General features: G+C 36.3%; 3 protein-coding genes across 4 annotated transcripts; 1 reads left to right on the top strand and 2 right to left on the bottom strand.

The window, feature by feature from the left end:
- Window positions 1-98: 98 nt before the first annotated feature.
- LOC116167838 (T-complex protein 11-like protein 1) lies at window positions 99-10,736 on the bottom strand. Of its 2 annotated transcripts, none has more exons than XM_031483387.1 (10): window positions 10,632-10,736; window positions 10,304-10,473; window positions 9,987-10,260; window positions 9,790-9,936; window positions 9,620-9,739; window positions 9,445-9,568; window positions 1,032-1,198; window positions 800-984; window positions 588-754; window positions 99-538 (listed from the first exon to the last, which is right to left on the bottom strand). In XM_031483387.1, the coding sequence occupies exons 2-10, from the start codon at window positions 10,426-10,428 to the stop codon at window positions 336-338; spliced, it is 1,512 nt and encodes a 503-aa protein (XP_031339247.1). In that variant the 5' UTR covers window positions 10,429-10,473; window positions 10,632-10,736; the 3' UTR covers window positions 99-335. The 2 variants fall into 2 exon arrangements, with proteins under 2 accessions (XP_031339247.1, XP_031339246.1); XM_031483386.1 differs by having other exon boundaries at window positions 9,987-10,266.
- Window positions 10,737-11,310: 574 nt separating this feature from the next.
- On the bottom strand, window positions 11,311-15,417 carry LOC116167839 (vam6/Vps39-like protein). Its single transcript, XM_031483389.1, has 11 exons — window positions 15,235-15,417; window positions 15,010-15,183; window positions 14,863-14,963; window positions 14,610-14,813; window positions 14,021-14,251; window positions 13,778-13,975; window positions 12,860-13,162; window positions 12,428-12,808; window positions 11,950-12,387; window positions 11,522-11,904; window positions 11,311-11,473 (listed from the first exon to the last, which is right to left on the bottom strand). Exons 1-11 carry the CDS (start codon window positions 15,302-15,304, stop codon window positions 11,410-11,412), a joined length of 2,547 nt encoding a protein of 848 aa, XP_031339249.1. The 5' UTR covers window positions 15,305-15,417; the 3' UTR covers window positions 11,311-11,409.
- A 3,891-nt stretch (window positions 15,418-19,308) lies between these two features.
- LOC116169792 lies at window positions 19,309-20,844 on the top strand. Its single transcript, XM_031485965.1, has 6 exons — window positions 19,309-19,468; window positions 19,522-19,653; window positions 19,883-20,007; window positions 20,058-20,219; window positions 20,275-20,440; window positions 20,581-20,844. Exons 1-6 carry the CDS (start codon window positions 19,405-19,407, stop codon window positions 20,754-20,756), a joined length of 825 nt encoding a protein of 274 aa, XP_031341825.1. The 5' UTR covers window positions 19,309-19,404; the 3' UTR covers window positions 20,757-20,844.
- The last annotated feature ends 382 nt before the right edge of the window (window positions 20,845-21,226 follow it).

The following is a 21,226-nucleotide window of genomic DNA, read 5'->3' on the forward strand; positions in this document are numbered from 1 at the left end:
TTTCCTTCAGAAATTCAGATTTAACTACCCACAAATACCAGTTTCGATTGCAATTCGCCATTCTATCAATAACTTTGATAGCAGTACTTACACTAACAAATGAGTCACACCCTTTCTAAACTTTATTACAAGCTAACAAGCTGGTGATGTTACAAAGATAAAGAATTTTTATTCCAAAATTAACAAGTTTTGCTAGCTTCTCCTTTTTGGTAATTAGTATCACAATTAAATACAATTTTACACCTACCACAATATAAAATGTTATAAACAGTACCATTAGTATCAAAATGTGAATGTGTTCAATAATTATATCAATCACCGGTTACAAAAATTCATTACACAGTGATAGACAATGCGTTAGCGACAATATCGGTATAATAAATGCAAAAAACTGTGCTATTATGGGAAACAATTCTTAGGAACTGTCCTGCGATGTTAGTTAACTCCTTTTGTAAAGACGCTAAACCGGAAGGCACTTTCTGAAGAGCCGCAGTAGACGATAAAATGATCTGCAGGAGAAAATCCTTCACTCTTTGCCCTTAAAAAAAGCAATTTTTTATGGTAAGTAAAGGTTGAAAACCACTTACGAACTAACTGCCGGATCCTATGATCACTGTTCGCAATCGCGAGTAACTGGTCTTTCAATAATTTTTCTGACTCGTCGCTTAACTCCAGTAAGCCGTGAGCTTCCTGCGCTTGTTTAATATCCGTCACAACCTGAACTGCGATGTTCGAAAGCGCCTCGGGTAGTTCTCTGCACGGAAAGCTTCAGTTAAAGTGTCGTCTCAAAAGAACTTACTTTTCCGAACTAACAGACTGCAGTAAAATCGAAGCGTGTTGCTTAATATTGTCTTTAAAGGAGGCGAGGGACTGCAGGTCGGAACTCACATTGCTGCAGCTTACTAATAAAATGGTACCGATTAGAATCACTCGGTTCAGAGATAACTCCAAAACCGATAGTCGTCCTTCGTCCAATAAAAACGTCTGTTAATTAAAAGTCAAAACCTATTTTGCTTGCACTGACAACTCACCTCAGGATAGGGGTTCAAACCGTTCCATTCTAAAAGTTCAATACAGGCTTCGGCGAACACTTGCTTGGTTAGATTACGGACAAAAGCGGTAGGATCTCGATCGTTCGGATTCCCATCATGGTTGGCCAAGTGCTTTAATAGCCATGTACGTGTATGTTGTAAACCATCTGGAAGTTTCATTTTTTGTCATTTTAAAAAATAAAATTGGGAACAAAAGAGAAGATAGGTCACTGCATTTTGCATTACACGTTGCTTTAGATTATTAACTATGCAAATTTAATTGTATTATCTGCTATCAATGGTATGCTGGTCGTCTCTTGTTAAAAAACTTTTTAAAAAAAGTTTTTTAGCGTACCAATACTCTTTGGGGACAAGATATGCACAACCTGCAAAATTTCAAAGTTCTAAGCCTACTTTGATTTTTTATTTGTATTTTTTCAGTGCATTTTTTCAGGAAATTCAAAAAAATGTTACTTAAAAAAACTGTTCAAAAATGACCAGAAATGCACGGGCCTTCGCAGAAAGTAGACGTTTGTGGCGAATCGTTTAAGTTTCATCCGCGGTGTTCCTAATCGGTTATTATTTAAGGTGTTTAATATTTTACCTATCTAGTAAATGTGATAAGATTCATAACAGTTTCTACAATTTTAATAAAAGTGAAAGTGAAAGTTTAGTTATCTCTGGTGCCGGAATTTTCTTGATACCCAAAACTTGTTTCTTTTGCGGTATTATCATGTCAGATTGTACGGTGTGTCAAGAACCAACAACGCAGAGTAAAATCAAAATCACTTGTTGCGAATGTAAAAAAAAGCTGCCATGGAAATTGCGTAGATCTGACAAAGGAGGATATAAAATGTATTCTCGAGGATAACCTTATATGGCGATGTCCACCTTGCGCTCGAACTAGACGTATAAGTATCATGACTGTTCCCTCAACAGAATCGGTCACCCCGGATTTATCACAAATTATAGTGATGTTGGAAGAAGCTAAAGATGACAGGAAGCGAATGGAGCAGGAGATAAGTAGGGCGTTTGACTTTGTACATAGTAAGATTGATGATCAAAAAAGTATCTTGGACAATCTTATCAAAAACATGGAGATAATAGACAGTCTTCGCCAAGAAAATGTTAATTTAAAACAACGGGTAATGGACCTCGAAACGAGAGTACAAGAACCGGAACAATATACCCGAGCTAATACGGTGGAAATACAAGGTCTACCGGAAGAGAAAAATGAAGACGTTTATGCACTGGTAACAAAAGATGGGGCAGCTCTGGACCTACCGTTGACGCGCAGAGACATAGATGTATGCCACAGATTAGGCAAAAAAAAGGATTCCAATCAACCTGCATCCATCATCGTCAAGTTTGTACGTAGAGAAGATAAGCTGAACTTGCTACAGAAGAGAAGAACTAAAAGAAATTTTTCAACCGAGCATCTAGGATTTCAACATCCATCTTCTCCGATGTATATTAATGAAAGTCTCTCTCCTACAAGAAGAAAGGTGTTCTCATTGGCTCGTCAAATACAAAAGGACAAAAACTATAACTATCTTTGGGTCCGAAATGGAAATATATTTATAAGAAAACAGCAAGGCGATCCAGCTATAAAAATTTGCTCGTTGGACGTTATTGAAAAATTGTGATTGGTAATATTAGTAAAAACTATTTTCTTTCTATTTTCACGTAATAATTTGTGTGGTTTTTTAATTAATTATGGATGTGTTTCGTATTTGGGAATTATTGTTTAAAAAATGAATGACTCTTTTGTTGAATTCAATTCAAATTGTAATAATAATAATTTTGTTTTATTACACCAAAATATTCGAAGTCTGAGTGAAAACTTCAATTCGTTCCTTGTTCACTTACACTCACTACGTAAGTTACCTGATGTAATCATTTTGTCAGAAATTTGGATATTTGGTTCTGAAGTGGACTTTTATCATACAGGGTGACACTTTTAAAACTTTCAAGGCGATATCGTTTTTTATATTAGAGGTATCACAAAATGGCCAAAACCGTTTCAGTAGAATCGAGGGGGAACCAAAATGGTCATATAAAGAAGGAACCAACTTCAACCTCATACCCCCCGCCACCCCCATGCCTAAATTTTGAATTGTGACGTATCACTTGTGTCAGTGGCGGCTGGTGTATAAGGGCTGCAGAGCTGCAGAACCACCAGAATAATTAAAAAAATAAGCTTTATAGTTAAACCTATAATAATCAAACAAAGCGCGACAAGCGCCGAAGTTAAAAGGTGGCATAGTTTCCCAGCACAGTAAACGATGAGTCTTCGCGCACTAGACTATATAAACTTAGCAGTGCGATACGAGAAGGTGCTGCGCTCCAAATTCAAGGTTTCCCCTCACCTCGCGACACACGCGGAGGTTGTTTTTAGTGTGTAGCTTTAACGAGATTTTGAACTGCATCTGATGCAGCCCCAGCTCGGTTCTCGGTGAGAATTGTTACTTGCGGATCAAGTTTAAAGTTTTCGCGTACTGTTATACTTGTTTATACCTACCTATTTTTTTTGTTTATTTTAATATTCGCATTAAGGTGGGTTCATAGCTCTCCGTTCATCCGTTGCGTTGATCCGTCAAACGGATAGTACGTTTTGTTAAGGTTCATAGCAATCCGTCCACATTGTACATTTGCAAGTATAACCATAACCTAAATTTTATTTTGTACTGTACCCTTCGTGATTTTCAGTATGTGAAAATGGTACGAAAGTAAGAACACATTGCTATCTGATTATTACCGTGAAGAACGAATAGGCGAACGCTGTTAACATACCAAACATAACCTCACTCTTGTTAAAAACGGACCAACGGAAACGTAAATGTTCAACTTCAACCAACTTTTCCGTCGTAAACGGACGACGTACGATTTAAAAATTTGCTGTCTTCTGATTGGCTAACGGACAAACGGAAACGTATGAACGGAGAGCTATGAACTTACCTTTAGAATTTGATGTCATTCCTAGTTTATTAAATGTTAAAAAGTTTATAAACAACACCTACGAAAAAAAATAAATTAAAACAAGACGGACGTCCATTTCCCCTATATTTTCATTGAAAAAGAAAGGCTCGAGTGATAAACAGTATATAAAAGGCAATTTAATCGCGAATTGTATGTACTTAAGAAACGAATCGATATGTGGGAGCCATAAGAAAAATGCACTCTTCTCTTTCCCGTGCGCACTTTTTGGCGGAAATAAATCGTGTACAGTACACAAATTGGAGTCACCGATAATTAACACATTTGAGTCAAAAAATAAGGAAACATGCCGACCCTATTTACATAACAGATAACACGCTTTACTAGGCACAGTAAATATAAGAGAACAACTAGATTCTGTCTATTGGGTAAATATTTAAAAAAATTAAGGAAGAAATGGCAAAATCGGTGTGTTTTGTTTCCTCTATGGTTTTGTCTCACTAAAGTGATTGACTACATATAAATTTGTGGAATGTTTGAATTGGCACTGCGAGGACATGATGAGACGAGCGTCTCCGTGAATCCGGGAATTGCAGAACCTCTGTATTTGTAACACACGAGCCGCCACTGCTTGTGATACACCATTGGAAAGCTCTTAAAAAATGCTTTTCAGAAATACCATACACTGGTACATTTAAACTGCCCATTCACAATTTATTACACTAAAATTTGAATTCCGCAAATAAACAACTTTTATTTAATAAAATGTTCACCGTTTTGTTCTAAACAATACCACAAACGGTTTTCAAATTCATTTCTAACATTTTAAACACTTCCCTGGAAAGTGAACGGCACTCCCTGACTATCCGGTAGCGAAGATCATTTATGGAAGCTGGTTCAGTTTTGTACACAACCGATTTTAAATGACCCCAAAGAAAGAAATCCAATGGTGTCAGATCTGGAGATCGTGCTGGCCATTCTATAGGACCTCTTCGTCCTATCCACTGTCCCGGAAATTTCTCATCTAAAAATTCACGAACAGCCATAGAGTAATGAGGAGGAGCCCCATCTTGTTGAAAATGTATGAAATCTTCCATCAAATTCATGTTTCCGTCAATTGGATTTATTTGATTCTCTATTTCATGAGTGATGAGAGGCTCGACGGTATTTTGTAGCATGTTAGGTAAGTATCTCCAGTTAAATTTCCTTCGATATACAGAGGACCAATATATAAATATATAAACGGATACACTACGTTTAGTAAGTGTAATGAAATCGAAAGAGCAGGCGGTGTAATTGTTTACGTTTTATCTATGTTTAAAGCGAGGATTAATTTTATTACCAATGTCCTTTCTGCAGATGCTCTTAAAATTACCATTGACACAGAATGTGGTTTATCACTTTCTGTTATCGCACTTTATCGCCCGCATAGACACACCGTTGCGCTGTTCTTAGATGAGTTAAATATCCTATTAAATGTAAATAAAGACAGGAATTTGGTGATCATTGGTGATATGAATTTATGTATATTAAAGACATCCCCTCAGGTTGAGCAGTATCAAAGTACAATGGCTAGTCATGGGTTTAGTCAGTTGATAAATTTGCCCACTAGGGGAGATAGTTGTTTAGATCATATTTATTTAAGAAGTAGGGATAATATCAAATACAGAAGTTATGTTATTCATTCCGGTAGAAGTGATCATGATATTGTAATATGTGAATTAATGCTTGAGGTTTCAAAGAAATGTTTAGGTACAAGGTGAAAACTGATAAAACACTGCTAAGAAATTTTCTGCATGTCATTGACTGGTCCTGTGTATATGATCAGGGTGAAGTGTCCGTAGCGTTTGACTTATTCTTAGGTATTTTAAAATCGAATATAGATAGGGCATGTTATACTTACGCAATAACTTCAAAACATACACTTATTAAAGACTGGATGACGGTAGACCTTTGCAAGCGACAAAAATTTAGAAACTTATTATACAAAAAATTTAACAGGAGAAATAATGACGAACAACTTGCTCGTTTTTTTACATCTTATTCAAATAAACTCAAGCAAGATATGGCATTACAAAAAAGAGTGTACTATTTTAATCTGTTTGAAAAATATAAAAATGATGTAAGAAAGCAGTGGGTCGTTCTTAACGATGTTTTGGGGGATAATAAAGTAAAATGCGAAACGGAATACATTGTATCTACTGATGGCCTTGTAGTCACCGAACCTGAAGATGCTTCAGAAGCTTTCAATGGTTTTTTGTTTCTGTAGTTGAAAAAATCCGCGAATCCTCCAACTTGTCATTTACAAACAGTGCCGAGTACTACCATCTATTTCCAACTACATCGGTTGAGAAATCTTTCTTCTGTAGCTCCACTTGTAGACAGGAGGTAGAAAGTGTCATAAAAGCCCTAAAATGTAATAAAAGTCCGGGAATTGATGGTATATCGGTGAATACTGTGAAAAATGTCAGCGATATCATTTCGCCAATCATTTCTGATTTTTTTAATTCTAGTGTAGAAACTGGTAAATTTCCGGATCCACTCAAAAAAGCACTAGTGATCCCACTGCACAAAAAGGGCGATGTTACAAACATGAATAATTATAGGCCAATTTCATTTCTTTCTGTATTTGCTAAAATTTTTGAAAAACTCATGAAAAAACGTTTGCTAAACTTTTTAAAACTAGTAGTCGGAAATCAATATGGTTTTCGAGAGGGAAGATCAACATACTGAAGATGCGTTATTAAATTTTTGTTCAATGGTTTTTGATGGACTTAATAAGCGACAATATGTTAGCAGGATTGTCATTGATATCACTAAGCGTTTGATTCTGTGGATCACGATATTTTGTTACATAAATTATGGACTGTAGGTATTCGGGGTATTTCGTTAGAATGGTTTAAGAGCTATCTACAAAATCGGACACAATCTGTACGCTATAAGGGAGCAGTAAGTAAATCATTGCGGAATGTTTCTGGTGTTCCTCAAGGATCAGTTCTTGGTCCAATTTTATTCCTTATTTACATCAATGACCTGTGTGCACCTCCGCGGAAGTTTAACTTGCTTTGCAGATGATACTGCTCTGTGTTACTCGGCACAAGCCCCGGAACAGTTGCAACATTCGATGCAGGCCGATTTAGATAAGTTAAGGTTGTGGTTCAATTACAACAAAATGGTGTTAAGCACCAAAACCAAGCTTCTACAGTTTTCTCTAAGACGTCACTCAAAAAGTAGTATTAATATTTATTTTAAATGTCAAAATTGTTTATCTTATGAGCAGCCATACTGCGAAAGGTGTGTAAAAATTGAACAAGTTGAAACTATAAAATATCTTGGTATTACCCTGGATAACTGTTGCAATTGGAAACCTCACATCAATGCGTTAAAGCGTTATATGTATATGGCAATGAGAAAATTCTATTTGTTAAAATTTATCTGTCCGCAACCTATCTTGAGGAACGTTTATTACTCACTGATAAACTCTAAGTTGCAGTACGGTATATGCGTGTGGGGCGGTACATATTTGTCGTCCATAAAACCATTACTTGTTGCTCAGAAAAAAATAATTCAAATGATTTCTGGTGTGTCAATGTTACATTCGTCATTTCCCTTATTTGTTTCATTAAAAATACTGCCATTAAGATACATGTATGTGTTTCGTGTTTTAAGAATGTTCTACCTTAGGAGTGGTCACATAGAGGGCAATTATAACGTTCACTCAAACAGATTAAAATCTAAGAACCTTGTGTGGACTCCTAAGCCAAACATTGCGGCCTATAAGCATTTTTATACATACTGTGCACCATATTTATTTAATAAATTACCAAGCCACATATCTAGTATAAGAATATGTACGAAATTTACAAATAATTTAAAATCGTGGTTAGTAACAGTTTTTTTACAATAGGTACACCATTTATTTATTTGTTTATTTTTCTCTTTCTTTTTTGTTAATCTTTAAATAGTGTATTCTTTGTAGGTATAACTCTTTGCCTTTGTCTCCATCTTGCTTGATTTTTACTATGATAACAAGAAGATAGGTTAATAGGCGTATCATTTTCTTATCTAAAGTTTAACTTTCATTACACCGTTACAGTAGTCTATAAATCTCTCGCCACTGATATCATTATTATACTGCAATTTTTAAGTTCTTTTTTCTCCGTTTAATTTATGTAGTGCATTTGGAATTAATATTAACTTGGTTTTTTTAAGTGATGGTAACCTCAACACAACAGTAATTGTTTAATGAGGTACCTATCTGCGATTCATCTAGTCTTATTTACTTGTTTTAGTTTATTATTATTTTTTTTTAGAACATATTGTTATTTTTTGTCTGTTTTTGTGTATACAATGATGAACGTGGAAATAAAAGTACAATCAAGTCCGGCTATAACGAACCCTTACTTGTCTTAGAAACAGGTTCGCTATATCCAAGGTTCGCAATATAAGAAAAGACGCAAATTCGATGGCCAAAGTACAAATCCTCAAAAAAGTTCGTTATAGCCGGGAGTTCGCTATAAACGGGTTCGTTATAGACGGACTTGACTGTATCTATCTATCTATCTATCTATCATGTAGCAAATTTGAAACCCATAGTAACACTTTGATATTTAAATTCTCAAAAAATCCAGTTAAAAAATCAAAATAGGCACTTTTACTCAGTTTTTCATTCTGAACAACTTTTCTTAATAACATTTGTGCGTATCTTGTCCCCAAAGAGCACTTTACTGGAATTTTTAAAAAACCTTTTTTGAAAATTTCAAAGGTACCCATGATTTTTCAAAACTACAATTAGTATGTAACAGTTTAGTTTCCAACCAAACAAGGCTGATCCCAAAAGCTCAAAAATCAATTAAGAAAATTTTTTGTCTTGGAACAAACAACTAAACAATTGAGGGACACACTTTATATTAAGCAGGCAATTCGGCTGTTAACGATGGTTTGCACATCCACATACAACAGTATGCCAAACAAACCATTTTTGATATTTTCCAGCAAGGTGAACGCCTAGAAAATTGGTGATAATTTCTGGACAGCCTCTAAATATGGTTAATTAAGTGTGGTGTCACACTATGCGTTTTTACCGCTCCCGCTAAAACGGATGCGGTTTGACAGGATGAGATCTACTTGTCACACTATTCCGGTCTAACGGGATGCGTTTTTGCTATATTTTGGCTGTCTAAGTAGTGTCATGTCTCAATTATTGTTAAAGATGGTTTGTGCGCTTGAGGCGGAGGGGTTATTGCGAAAGCAGATATATCGGCAATATTGGATTGATCCTTCTAATTCAGGACGAGAATCTAATAATAGGTTTGCGAAGTTTTATGAAAAAATTCTACTTTACAATAATTTGGTGCCGTTTTATATTTTCCTGTGTGTGCTTGTCTTCAAGCACAGCGCCATCTATGCAGTATAGTACACAGGTTGCATTCAATTCATACAATTCAAATAGAAACAACTAATTAAATGGCCTCACCTGGTTGCACAGCAAGGTAATCAGCAAACTTTTTTCGTTCTAATTCAACACTATGAGCTATAATGTCAGGTCGCACCATTTCAATTGTGAAGTTTGCCATATCCAGCGCCATTAAATCTAAAGTCTAAAATCATTCGAATATAATGAGAGATAATTAAATCCACATTGCAAATACTTCCAAAATTCCTTTAAAGATTTCAATAACGTCAACTGTTTCTTTAAGTTGTTTAATTTTTTCATCACGAATCGGCGCGCAAAGCTTTTCCATTATGGATATAACATACTGGGCGTAATGCTAAAAGTGTAAAAAATTATGAAACACGCAAAAACACAGGGATGACTTGCATTAAAGTCTAAAGCACCATTTTCCGCCTGTTGCTTAATAAGATCAGAATCCAAAATCTCCTGAATTTGCTGCTTAATTTTTATATGCTGAGGTAACAGCAGCACCCCATACAAACCATCTTTGATATTTTCCAACAAAGTAAACGCCTAGAAAATTGGTGATAATTTCTGAACTGTCCCGAAATATGGTTAGTTACCCGTGTGTAATTGGGGGGATCTTCGGCTAATTCCTCTTTTAATATATCCCAAAACGCCCGATGCATCGTGTCCCTGACAACTTTTTCCACAGTATTCGGTGGAGGTTCGGCACGTTCCAATCGAAAATCTTTATCGACTGCTATTTGATGTACAAGAGCCATATCTTTCATTCCGTTTGCCGCTTTCATTATGTCTTCTAACGAGACAAATTTTGGAGGAGACGCAGCCGTTAAACCACTAGCCACCATGAATTGTTGGGATGTTGTTCGTTGCCTACCACTACTTCTTACAGTTTGCTTGCCAAAGCATTGCTTACCTTTTTCCGGAATGTGCATTAGCCCCATCGTCACTTGCCGCCGAACATTCGCTTTGCGTTCTTACTCTCGATGTGCCACTTTCGTTGGGAACAGGATTCTCGCTACCATTGTCATCGGAATTCATTGTGAAGCAATTTGTCTACTGTTTTGTGTTACAACCCTGAGCGTACTAAAATATAACAGAAAACAGGTCAGCTGTATTAAAATAACGCTGAGGTTAACAGGAAGGGGACTTTCCCAAGATTTTATAACAAAGAAATTTCTTTGGAATGAGTAATGTCCAAGCGTCCCTGCTGTTTTTTTATAAATTAAAAAAGTTGTACTTACCTTAAATGGAAAAATATACGGAAATTTTTCCTGTTATTAAACATTTACGAACGTCGAATCAAAATAATTGCAGCTGATTTTTGTTTACCAACAAAAAAATCGCTGCCAACCATATAGTTTGTAACTTCACTAAACAAAAAAATAGTTTGAAAGATACAGGGTGATCTGTTTAAAAGGAATACTGAATAAATCAAAAAGTTATAAAAGCATTATCTTTAAGTAAATTTATAACGTAGATACAATCCTATTATATATCGGATCACGTCTTCCATTTTGCGGACGCTTATGATCAGGTATTGATTGAAACCAGCAAGCACAAAAATGTGAATGAGTCGATTTAAGGCAGACCGAAGAATTTATTCATTGTAATCGAAAGGCCTGTGCAGGTAAAACTTGCAGAACGAGTCCTAATACCAGCACCTAATCCACGCGGCGAGACGATTCCTACTTACGAAGGCCTGGAAAAATCTAATCTCTCCAATTATGCTATTGTGAATTGAGGGATATACTATATTGTTGAATGAGGCATCTTTCCGAGTAGTTTCAATACTGGAATAATTAATTATCAGTTGTTAAATTCTGGAAACTTACAGGTCTATCTCGTTGGCTCATATATTATAACCGAGTTTAAATAAGGGCTACGGACTCAGTATTTCAATGTTGAGAATGAAAATGAAAATCAATGACACCCTATTATTCAGTATAATATATGTAATAACAATTAGGTATTATCTAGCTAGACAGATAAAAGCGTTGATATATTTGGTAAAAAATGACATCACAATTTTCGGTCTTGACAAGAATAATGAACAACTTCACCATTAGGATAACGAACAAATGCACTAAAACAAAATCATTAAAAATTAATCTAGATTTGCACATTTCTATACCTTTGATTACCAAATCTCTTTTTACAAACTGGGCATACATTCAAGTCGGTGATGTGTACACTTTGACTTTGCAAATGTAACCTGGCCTCAAGACATTGTAAATATTCGGCGTAGAGTAATCCCTTCAGTAATTGCACATGTCTACGATCCTCGACTGCCTTATGAAGTGCCATTTGTAGGAACTTGTATATCCTGGAAATATGCACAGAATCAGGAATTACAGCTAACACTGATAACGGATTGACTCTGGAACCAAACTCCTCGAGCAACTGTAATGCTTGTTCTAAGTTAGGTTGAGCCGTAACCGGTGAAAGGCAGGTCTGGGGGAATGAGTTGGGTGCCGAATTAGGATCGAGTATCAATTTTATTAAAGAAACATACACCTAGAATGAAAAATCATAAAATGGTAGATTTCCTTCGAATACTACCTCCTCTCCCACATTCTTTGCGGACGATTCAAACACTTTGCCACAGTAAGAAACGGCACGTGTAACATCTCCCAAAACACGCACATAAATAAACAACGCTTGCTCGTGCTTACCGAGCCTCCCTAAAATCACAGCTCTTTCTTCCAGCAACTTATCCAAAGGAAAATGTATTAAAACAGTATCAGGCGTATAATACTGGGAGGTTTCGAGAAAATCCAGCAATTTCTTTTGTACACGGAGTGCTATGGGATCATCAGCCATAGCTTGCTCGCGATACTGATGCACGAGGGCATTGTGAAATAAGGGATTCTTATCGCACCACGTTAAAACTACGTGTTCCAAATACGGAATGACTAACGACGGATGCGATCTTAATAGGCAATCCAAAACACGCGGCCGAGGCAAAGTCTCCACCTCCACCAAGTCCTCTGTAAAGATCTAAGGCGAATATTTATTGCTTGTAAACCAAAACACTCACTTTGAGCCCATCCTCCGGAGATTCTTTGAGTACCCAATCTGAAAACTCCAATATTAGGCCCATATTGTCGGCGCCGAGTTGCTGTAGGTATGTAACGGTTTTGTCGACAGTTTTTTCCCGTTGCAGCAGCTCGAGCGCACGTCGATGTTGCCCTTTCGTTTGGTAAAGGATGATTAATTCGTTCAATTTTCCATGCTTCTTTAAAGTGCGCTCAGTCTCAGCAAGATGGCAATGATTTAATCTCAGTAAGGGCGCCACCAAGGCGTCATTCGTTTGGAGGTAACACTTCAGTAGGGTGGTGTCTATTATTTGCAATAGCTGCTGAGTCGATTTACTACAGTTCGCTTTCTCGTTTAAATTACCGCTGGCGTTAACGTTCGGCTAAAAAACGGATAGAGAAATGTTTGTTCAACGCTTCAGTTTAACTACTACTACTTTGGGTTCGTTCTGCAATTTATGACGCACTTCCGTCAAGTATTCAATTAGAGCTAAAAGACCGTCTTCCAATTCGCGCTCGGTAAGTTTTTCGGACACATCCTGCGTTTCCGGAACGCCAGTTTGTTGGGGCAGCAAATCGGGGAACAAACGAATTACATCATACGGATCCGTGTCGAGCTTTAGAAATTCCTTCATGCTCTTCGTAAACTCTTTATTCGCGAACAAGTCGTAAGCTAACAGTGTTTGAATTTGGTGAATTTTTTCGCATTTATCCTCTTCCGTTTCATTAGAAACTTTCTATAATGACAAGGGTTTAATAATTGGGGTCAAATTAAACGAGGGGAGAGGGGTCTTTTGCGTAATATAGGGGGGATTATAGGACAGTTTTTAGGGGAATTTTTCCCAATCTATTTTCACAAGTTCAAGGATTCGTGATATTGAACATGAGCCGAATTTAATGTCTGGTTTCTGAATGCGAGCAGAATGGCAAAAAATTCCCCTATTGAAAATCGTATACGATTCTTCGTATCTTGTTAGATCATATAAGTTAATATGTATGATCTAAGGGTACAACAATTATTGTATTAATTGTGACGCAAAATGAAAAGGTGCGTTTGTTTGTTTGTTATAACAGAGACATTTGGAGCTGGATAGGCATCACAAAAGAAAAAATATGCATATTTGTTTAAATTGACTTATAATGGAGGGGGAGGGGGGGGGAGTGTTAAGACGGCATACGTTGATCACACATAGAAAAACTAAGAGATATTTCAAGAAACCATTAATAATGTACAGATGTAGATATCAAATAGAAACCCATTCCGGGAAAAAATACTTGCAGACACAAAAAAATCTTATATAAAAAAGGAAATAAAAAACACTGCCGCAAGGATCAACCTGAAAAAAACCTACCGTTAGTGTGAGTGCTAACTGAAACTGTTTATCCTTCAGAAGCATTTCACGTTGTTTCGATATATCAACGCCATGAAGACACCACACTTGACTAACTGAAGCAATATAAACCAACCCCTGTTTGCAATGCGACACCAGTCGAGCTTTCGGTAAATTATCCAAGATTTGCACCAATCCACCCGGTTCAAAAGTTTGGACCTAACAAAACATTACAAACAGTCTCCATTCACTGACCAGCCTTACCTCAATGGATTCAGGAAGTACTCCGATCGTGTACGGTTCATCCCACGACATCGCGATCGGTATGTCAGACCAACGTAACGCTTTCGTCTTTTCGGCATCACCTTTAACATTAACAAGAACCGTCTGTGTTTCTCGGCCCAATGCAAAAATAGTATCAGATACTTTCATTATGCACGGATCGATGGATTTACTGCTGCTTGTTGGAAAGAGATCTTGTTTTTCTCCCGATAACTGTCATATGAATAATAATTATTAACTAAATAAACCAAGATAAAGAAGAAAGGAATGGAAGACAAAGCTTAGCATAAACGACAAGGGAAGAAAAGTACAATAAACTTATTTTGTATGTAAAGAGATTGAGCCCTCTTGTATTATTGTGCAATAATCCGCACAGGGGGCACCACTTAATTGGATGAAGCAAAACGGATGTCATAGCAATGTTGCCAAACTTCATCTCATTTTCCACAACAATGTACAATGAAAATGTTTTAAGTAGACAATGTGCATTTTTTGAGGCACAGCTACTTTGATGTTAGGCAACACATTACAATAAAGCTTTGCTACACATCAAAGTGCCATCAGATGTTACCTCAAAAAGAGAGTACTCCCCACGAAACCCCACACACAAAGTCTCTTGACACCATCCAAGCGCACGGGGAACATCATTTAAAGAAATGTCATCAATTAATTTCAAAAATTCGTTATTTTTCCAGTAGTAAAGTTGCAACTTCCTTTTCACTGCAACACACAATCGTGCGAACAAGCTTTTCTCGCCAGTCATAGACGTCTTGATCTACACCAAAAAAGTATGACACAAATGTAATGATTTAAGAAAGACAAACCTGTGAATCAATTGTAAAAATATTAGCACCCTTGGTGCCAGTCGCTTGGTGCACAATTGGAAATTGACTTCCATTGATGTCGTGAACCTGTATAACGTTATCTACAAGAACATGTTAATATTCGACAGTTAGGGCCTTCAGTTTTACCAATTAAACTGACTAGCAAATGTTGTTCAGGAATAACATCGAGCTGCTGTATTGGCTTTTTGCTGAAGGTTTTATTATACCTCATTAATTCTACGTCGTATTTGTCATCAGAGGTAGAGACAACTCTATACATAAACAGGTGCCCTTGTCGTGTTCCAACAAGCAAATTTTCATCTAAAAATATGGCATAATGTAAGGCTGTTCGTAGTAATGAATTTAATTAACCGTAGGCCGTTATAGACTCAATTTGGACAGTTAATTTGAGTAATTGGGAGACTTGATACGCTTCATGCATTGTACTTTAATATAAATTATGATCAGGTTTTCATAACAAACCACAGTAATTATTTAAACAACCAAAATAAACCTTGAACTTGTATAGGTTAACTTAGCTACAGAGTGAGTCACTTAGTTGAATCATGTCGTTTATTGAGAAAGTGATATACAGCATGCGTCATTCTTTGCATGACTCGTGTAACCACAACAACCGCAGTTCAGAAGCTTAAATTATAATGTTCCTTAGCATATTGTTTTGGAATGCTGAATTTATTAATGGTTTTACGTGCTTTGTTATTGTTATTGTTCTGGATAAATGATAATGTTAAATTTAGTAATATTACATTTACATACCTATCTTAGATATTAAATAGCCTTTGTAATGTAATTAATTTACTCCTTACTATTTTTCGTCATTCCACAGCGGGCCGTATAGATGGCGCTCTTTTTCGTGTCTCGCGGTACACAAATGCAAATAGTAGCGAGGTTTCGGTTTTGGTGTGTATATAGTGACATACTTTTGAAAGATTGCATAAATGTTTTTTTACTGTACCTTCTTATCTATCGTTTCTCAAAATGGGGTTGAATGGAATATTGTAACACAGATATACCACAGCTTACTTACTAAGTAAGCTGTGGATATACGTTACGTAATATCTGTGATTGTAGTAATGAAACTCTAAACCTTCCTAATACAATTTATTCTTGTTAAAAGTTAAAAGTGACCATAATTTCACCGAAACAGTCGCTTTTAACTTTACGAATGGGCACAATTTTAAAGGCGTCAATTGTGAATACTACGCCACTGATGTTGCGGATGTCACACTGATCAATAAGCAATTTTATGAAAATTTCAGATAAAGTCGGTATAAAAAAATCAGGCAAAATATTTCTTAATTTTAAATCTTCAGGATGAAGTAAGCATTTAAATACAATATTGAGATAAAATATGCTTAAAGATGGGAATTGTCTAAAATATTCATTTATGAATTATGACCGTCCTTTCAATGTAAAAGTTCCCCTTTTTAGGAGATCCGCCACTGGTCTCGTACAGAATGTTACCTTGGCGGAAACTTAATTACTCAGAAGTAGAAATTGCCATTATTTCCTTTGTTAACATGCAAATGACCACTTATGATTTATAGCTATAATTATGTTTTCATTCAACATCATGTATTAAAATTTAAAAACGAAATTAATGATTTGGATTTAGCAGGTAGTTAAAACCAGTGGCGTAACTTCAAATTGGGTCACTAAAAACTCAGTGGCACCCCCTCACTCCTTATATGTATCAAATATATCATAAATGCCTACTAATCATTAACAAGAAATACCTACCTATTTCTTTCTGTGTTTTGAGTCAACGCTTTTAGAACATAACGGGCGAACAAAAAAGAATTGACGTGGAGTCGCCGTTGGAAATTCAAGTTAAGTATGATTTCCCTTGTAAACAAAAATTTTAAAGGTGACTCGACAGTAACTCTTTTTTGATCGTATAGTACTTTACATATTAACAGTCTATACATGTAAGTAGGTAGTTACAAGTACACTTATAGTGAACGCCCCAAAGGCCCAAAGTAGGTACTTATTCAATAAAAATACGCTTATGCACATTCTAGCGCGTAGAGGTAGGTATGATCAGTGATTAAAATTTCTAAATTCCTAAATAACCATCCATACGTAATATTACTTATTGACTTGGCACTGTTTGATACGCCATTGGTCTGCGTGCAAAACAAGAGCGGGTCTAATTTGCGTAATGAGTTGACTAATTATGTAATGTGGCATTGGGTATGGAATTTTGTCGTGTATTCCATGGTTCATATCATAATTGAATAAAACCATCGTTACTTACTTACCTTTTTACTTATTTTTACTAATTACAGGTATTTGGATGCAAATTTAAAGGTAATGCCTAATTAAAAATGATACCTAAATCCATTGTACTTATTTTCAAATAATAGTTTTGCTATGGCCCGCCATGAAAACGGCAAATTATACCTGCGTGCACAGTAGAACTCATTTGGAGCAGGTTTGACACCGCTGGCTCTTTCCGTTCTCAAGTTAGACGAGAGAAACAGACGGACGGACAAAACCATCACGCAAGGGAATTTTTTCTGTCAAAAATTCACCTAAAAAGCGGACTACAACATTTTGCTTTTTTTACCATTTTACCAAAACGTCACAAAGGAATGTGCAAAATATGATCGCGTAAGAATAAATAATTTTTTCTACAACTGTCAAAAAAACCTGTCATTTTCTGACGGATTTCGAAACGCGAAGTACTAGATTTTTAAACGGTTAATTAATAAGTAACGTTGCTCTTGACAACGTGCGCAAAATCGTCAACAGTGAAAAAAAAGTATTTCGCGCACGTGACAAAGTTGAACTTAAACAGCAAATTTAATTAACAATCGGTTCAGTTGTAGAAAAAATATTGCATATAACGCTAGCGCGAAGTTATTTCGCGCATTTGACTGATATTTTAACTCGGCTTCGCCTCGTCAAAATACCTTCAGTCTCAATGCGCGAAATTAAACTTCGCGCTCTTGTTATATAAATAACTATTGTTATATTGCGAATATGCTTCCAAACCTCAATGCCATTATTTTTAACTGCGTATTTTTTTACAATTACACCCACTAACCTTTTTCAAGACTAAAATTTTAGTACTTTTTCCAAGGGTTGTCGATATCCTATTCTCACAAAGGAAAGTGGTGCAAAAGTACACGCGCACCTACTCTGCCCAGAATGTTGGGCAAAATAGTAAACCATCCATTTTTTTGTTCTTAAAACAAAAATGTAGACGACGTTCGGTACCAAGGATGTTGCGGATGCAGATATTTTGACATCCGCGGAAGCGGATGTGAACGCGGAATTTTCTTAAGTTTATATGGCTGAGTATTATGAAATATGAATCAAGTTATGGTTATATATGACACGCTATCATTGAGTTACGGCCTGACCTTACAAGAAACAAGCGTGCGTCACTCGCCGGCCCCACTCACATATTTTAACTGATTGTCGCGACGCGCCCTGCGCTGCCGCTACATCTGCGTCTGATGCATGAACTTGAACATCCACAATGTCAACTGCGAATGCGGCTGAGGATGCGAATGTCCAATATCGGAAGTTCCGCAATTGCGGATGCGGATGCGAATATTCGCAACAACACCATCGATACGGATACCCATTCTAGATAAATAATTCATATCTATTAGAAGGAAATTCACGATGTTAGAACAACTCTCCTAAGACCGGAAACGCACCGGCTGCAACAGTTTGTTTCGCAACGTTGCGATATATATTGTTGCGCGTGAAGTCAGTGCAATATGCGTTTCTTTGAAACAGACAGACGTGTGTTTGAATGTACATTTTCGATTATTAATATAATATGGTTATTCCTCTAAAAGGTAAAATGGTAGATGGAGAAAAAGGCCATAGGTGTTGAGTTGACCCAATAAACGCAAAGAGGAACATCATAGGATTGACTCTGCTTTTTTGCCCATAATGTATAACTATTTGTTCACTTCACTTCACGAAAAAAAGAAGAAAATTAACAGAATTGTCTTTCCGCACCGAATGTTGTAGGCAAATTATTGCAACATCACCTTTTTGTTTCGCAACGTTTCAAGCCCGTGTTGCGGTTGATTTTGAAGGAAGCGCGTCGCTCGCAAAGTTGCGGTATGTTGCGAAACAAAATGTTGCATCCGGTGCGTTTCCAGCCTCAAGGAAAAATTTTTTAATTCATTAAATAGATACATTAATAATGCCATTGCACTAGCTAAGGTGTGGTACTTCAAGAATGCTTAATTATGTTGTATTGCGTTCCAAAATTAAATCATATTTTATATTACAGTGTAGGTACCTACACTTCATAAGAATTGTCCCTGATTACTCCTATTTTTTATTTCTTATAGTATTAGTCCCCTGCCATAATTTATTGACCGCCAATGACCGTTTTCTTTCATAAATATCAAATTAGGTAGATTGACTTCACTTTCCTTGGAAAAACCAGTTAATAAATAGACCTACAAAACCAAACCAGTTACGGTGTTAGTAAGTTTTAATCTTTACACATTTTAACTTCATTGACAAGCGCATCTTAAATTGTTAGAGATGTTTGTGTTTATCTGGTGCTATATTTGTTTAAATTTGCTCGTATTATCGTCGTCAACAAAAGGTAAACGCGCATGTACGTTTGATTTACACCTTAAAATTAGTATGCGTTGTTAGAATGCGGAAGGATTAAATCTTCGCGAGAGGAAGTTTTTCCATGGACAATCAATATTTATCAATCGAAAGCGGGAGGAGAACCCAAACTGATTTGTTCCGGAACTTTAATATCCGAAGGTCTCGTACTTTCATGTAAGTATATGCTCTTGGAAAGCTTATCATTAGACATTCATATGCCCCAAATTTGTCCAACGTATCACAATATGAAAATTACTTCCCTTTTATCAAAATCATATAGGTATCATGGAGTGATAATAGGATAATCTGGAGGTCAGAAATCGTCCTCCAGTACCTGCACACATCAATCATCAAAGTTTGCCTTATATTTCCAAATATATGTAATGATTTTAGCAAATTACAGCCGCAAGTTGCTTTTACGATGACACTACACTCGAATTTAGAAAAGAAAAATTGTTTTTAACTATAGGCCATAAATACAAACAATGGGCATCGCATCAGACCAACAATTCTATCGAAATGAGACAGGTACCCAAATACAAATCATGCAAAATTTTATTTTATAGCACCTCTTCCAGATTTTTGGGAACGAAGTGGTGAAGCCCAAAAAGTACAACGGTTTCGTCGGACGATATATCGATAACATTGCTATTGTCAAATTAGGTGATGGCAAGAAACTAAAAAAGTACCCGCTAGCATGTTTGGATTGGGATAATGCAATTACCGATGCGGTGTTAGAAGTGGATATTACTATAATGTAGACAATTACTTTTTGATTAAAAATGTCTGTTACAGGAAAATAGTCTCGTGTTGAAGATTGGGGTATGGCCACCGGGATTAAATCCGGCGATGAAACTCCTGGAAGCCCTCTATGTAGACCATGACGTATGCGAATACTTTCTAAAGTCCAAAAATGTCCGCGCATTTTTGACCTATGATAAACACTGCATTAAATTAAAAGGTACTTTGGGTTTGCAAACAGTACCTCAACTGCATCACTGCAGATAGGTACCATGTCACCATTGTACTATCAGTTGATGATGGTCATTACTGATGAAGTCAGTGGTACTAATCTTGCGAATTTATTTTATTCATTTGTAGATACCAGTATGACACCCATCGTTGGTAGTGGCCTCTTTGCGTTATCAGACGATAGATGGTATTTAATCGGGATAACCAGTGAAATTACTTCTGGAGATTCAGGCATCTATGTAACATATACAAAACTGCGGTCTCATATGAATTGGATTTCAAACTCTGCTTATTTAGATCTATAACAGTCTGTTTTGAATTTCAAAAATTGTGATACTAGTTAGTACTGTATATTGTTGAAAATACTGCAAATAAATCTTGGTTAAACAGTGATTTTTATTAATTAAGTACAATTCAAAAACAAAGTTGCACCTTCAATATCAACCGAACGTGAGGCCATCCATGTCTGATTTTGATGTAATGTTGGAAAATATTAACTGCCGTAGTATTTCAGGCTGGGAAAAAGATACTTCAGTACATTGAACTATATAGGTACTCTGTAACTGGAACGGCATCGAGCGCCAAAATCGCGTGCCGCAATGATTTTAGGCAACCAGCATAACGTAGGTATTCTCATCCTTGTCTGGCACGTTGTTTTGTATTGCATATGCAGGACCGATCACTCGTATTTGGTTAAAAATACAGATAAGTACATAAACTGGGAGGTTGGGGCCTTAGAAAGATAAAGATAAATGCTTGCCGATGCTTTTATAAG

The sequence above is a fragment of the Photinus pyralis genome, unplaced genomic scaffold (genome assembly GCF_008802855.1).
Source record: "Photinus pyralis isolate 1611_PpyrPB1 unplaced genomic scaffold, Ppyr1.3 Ppyr1.4_LG4, whole genome shotgun sequence".
Taxonomy (NCBI): domain Eukaryota; kingdom Metazoa; phylum Arthropoda; class Insecta; order Coleoptera; family Lampyridae; genus Photinus; species Photinus pyralis.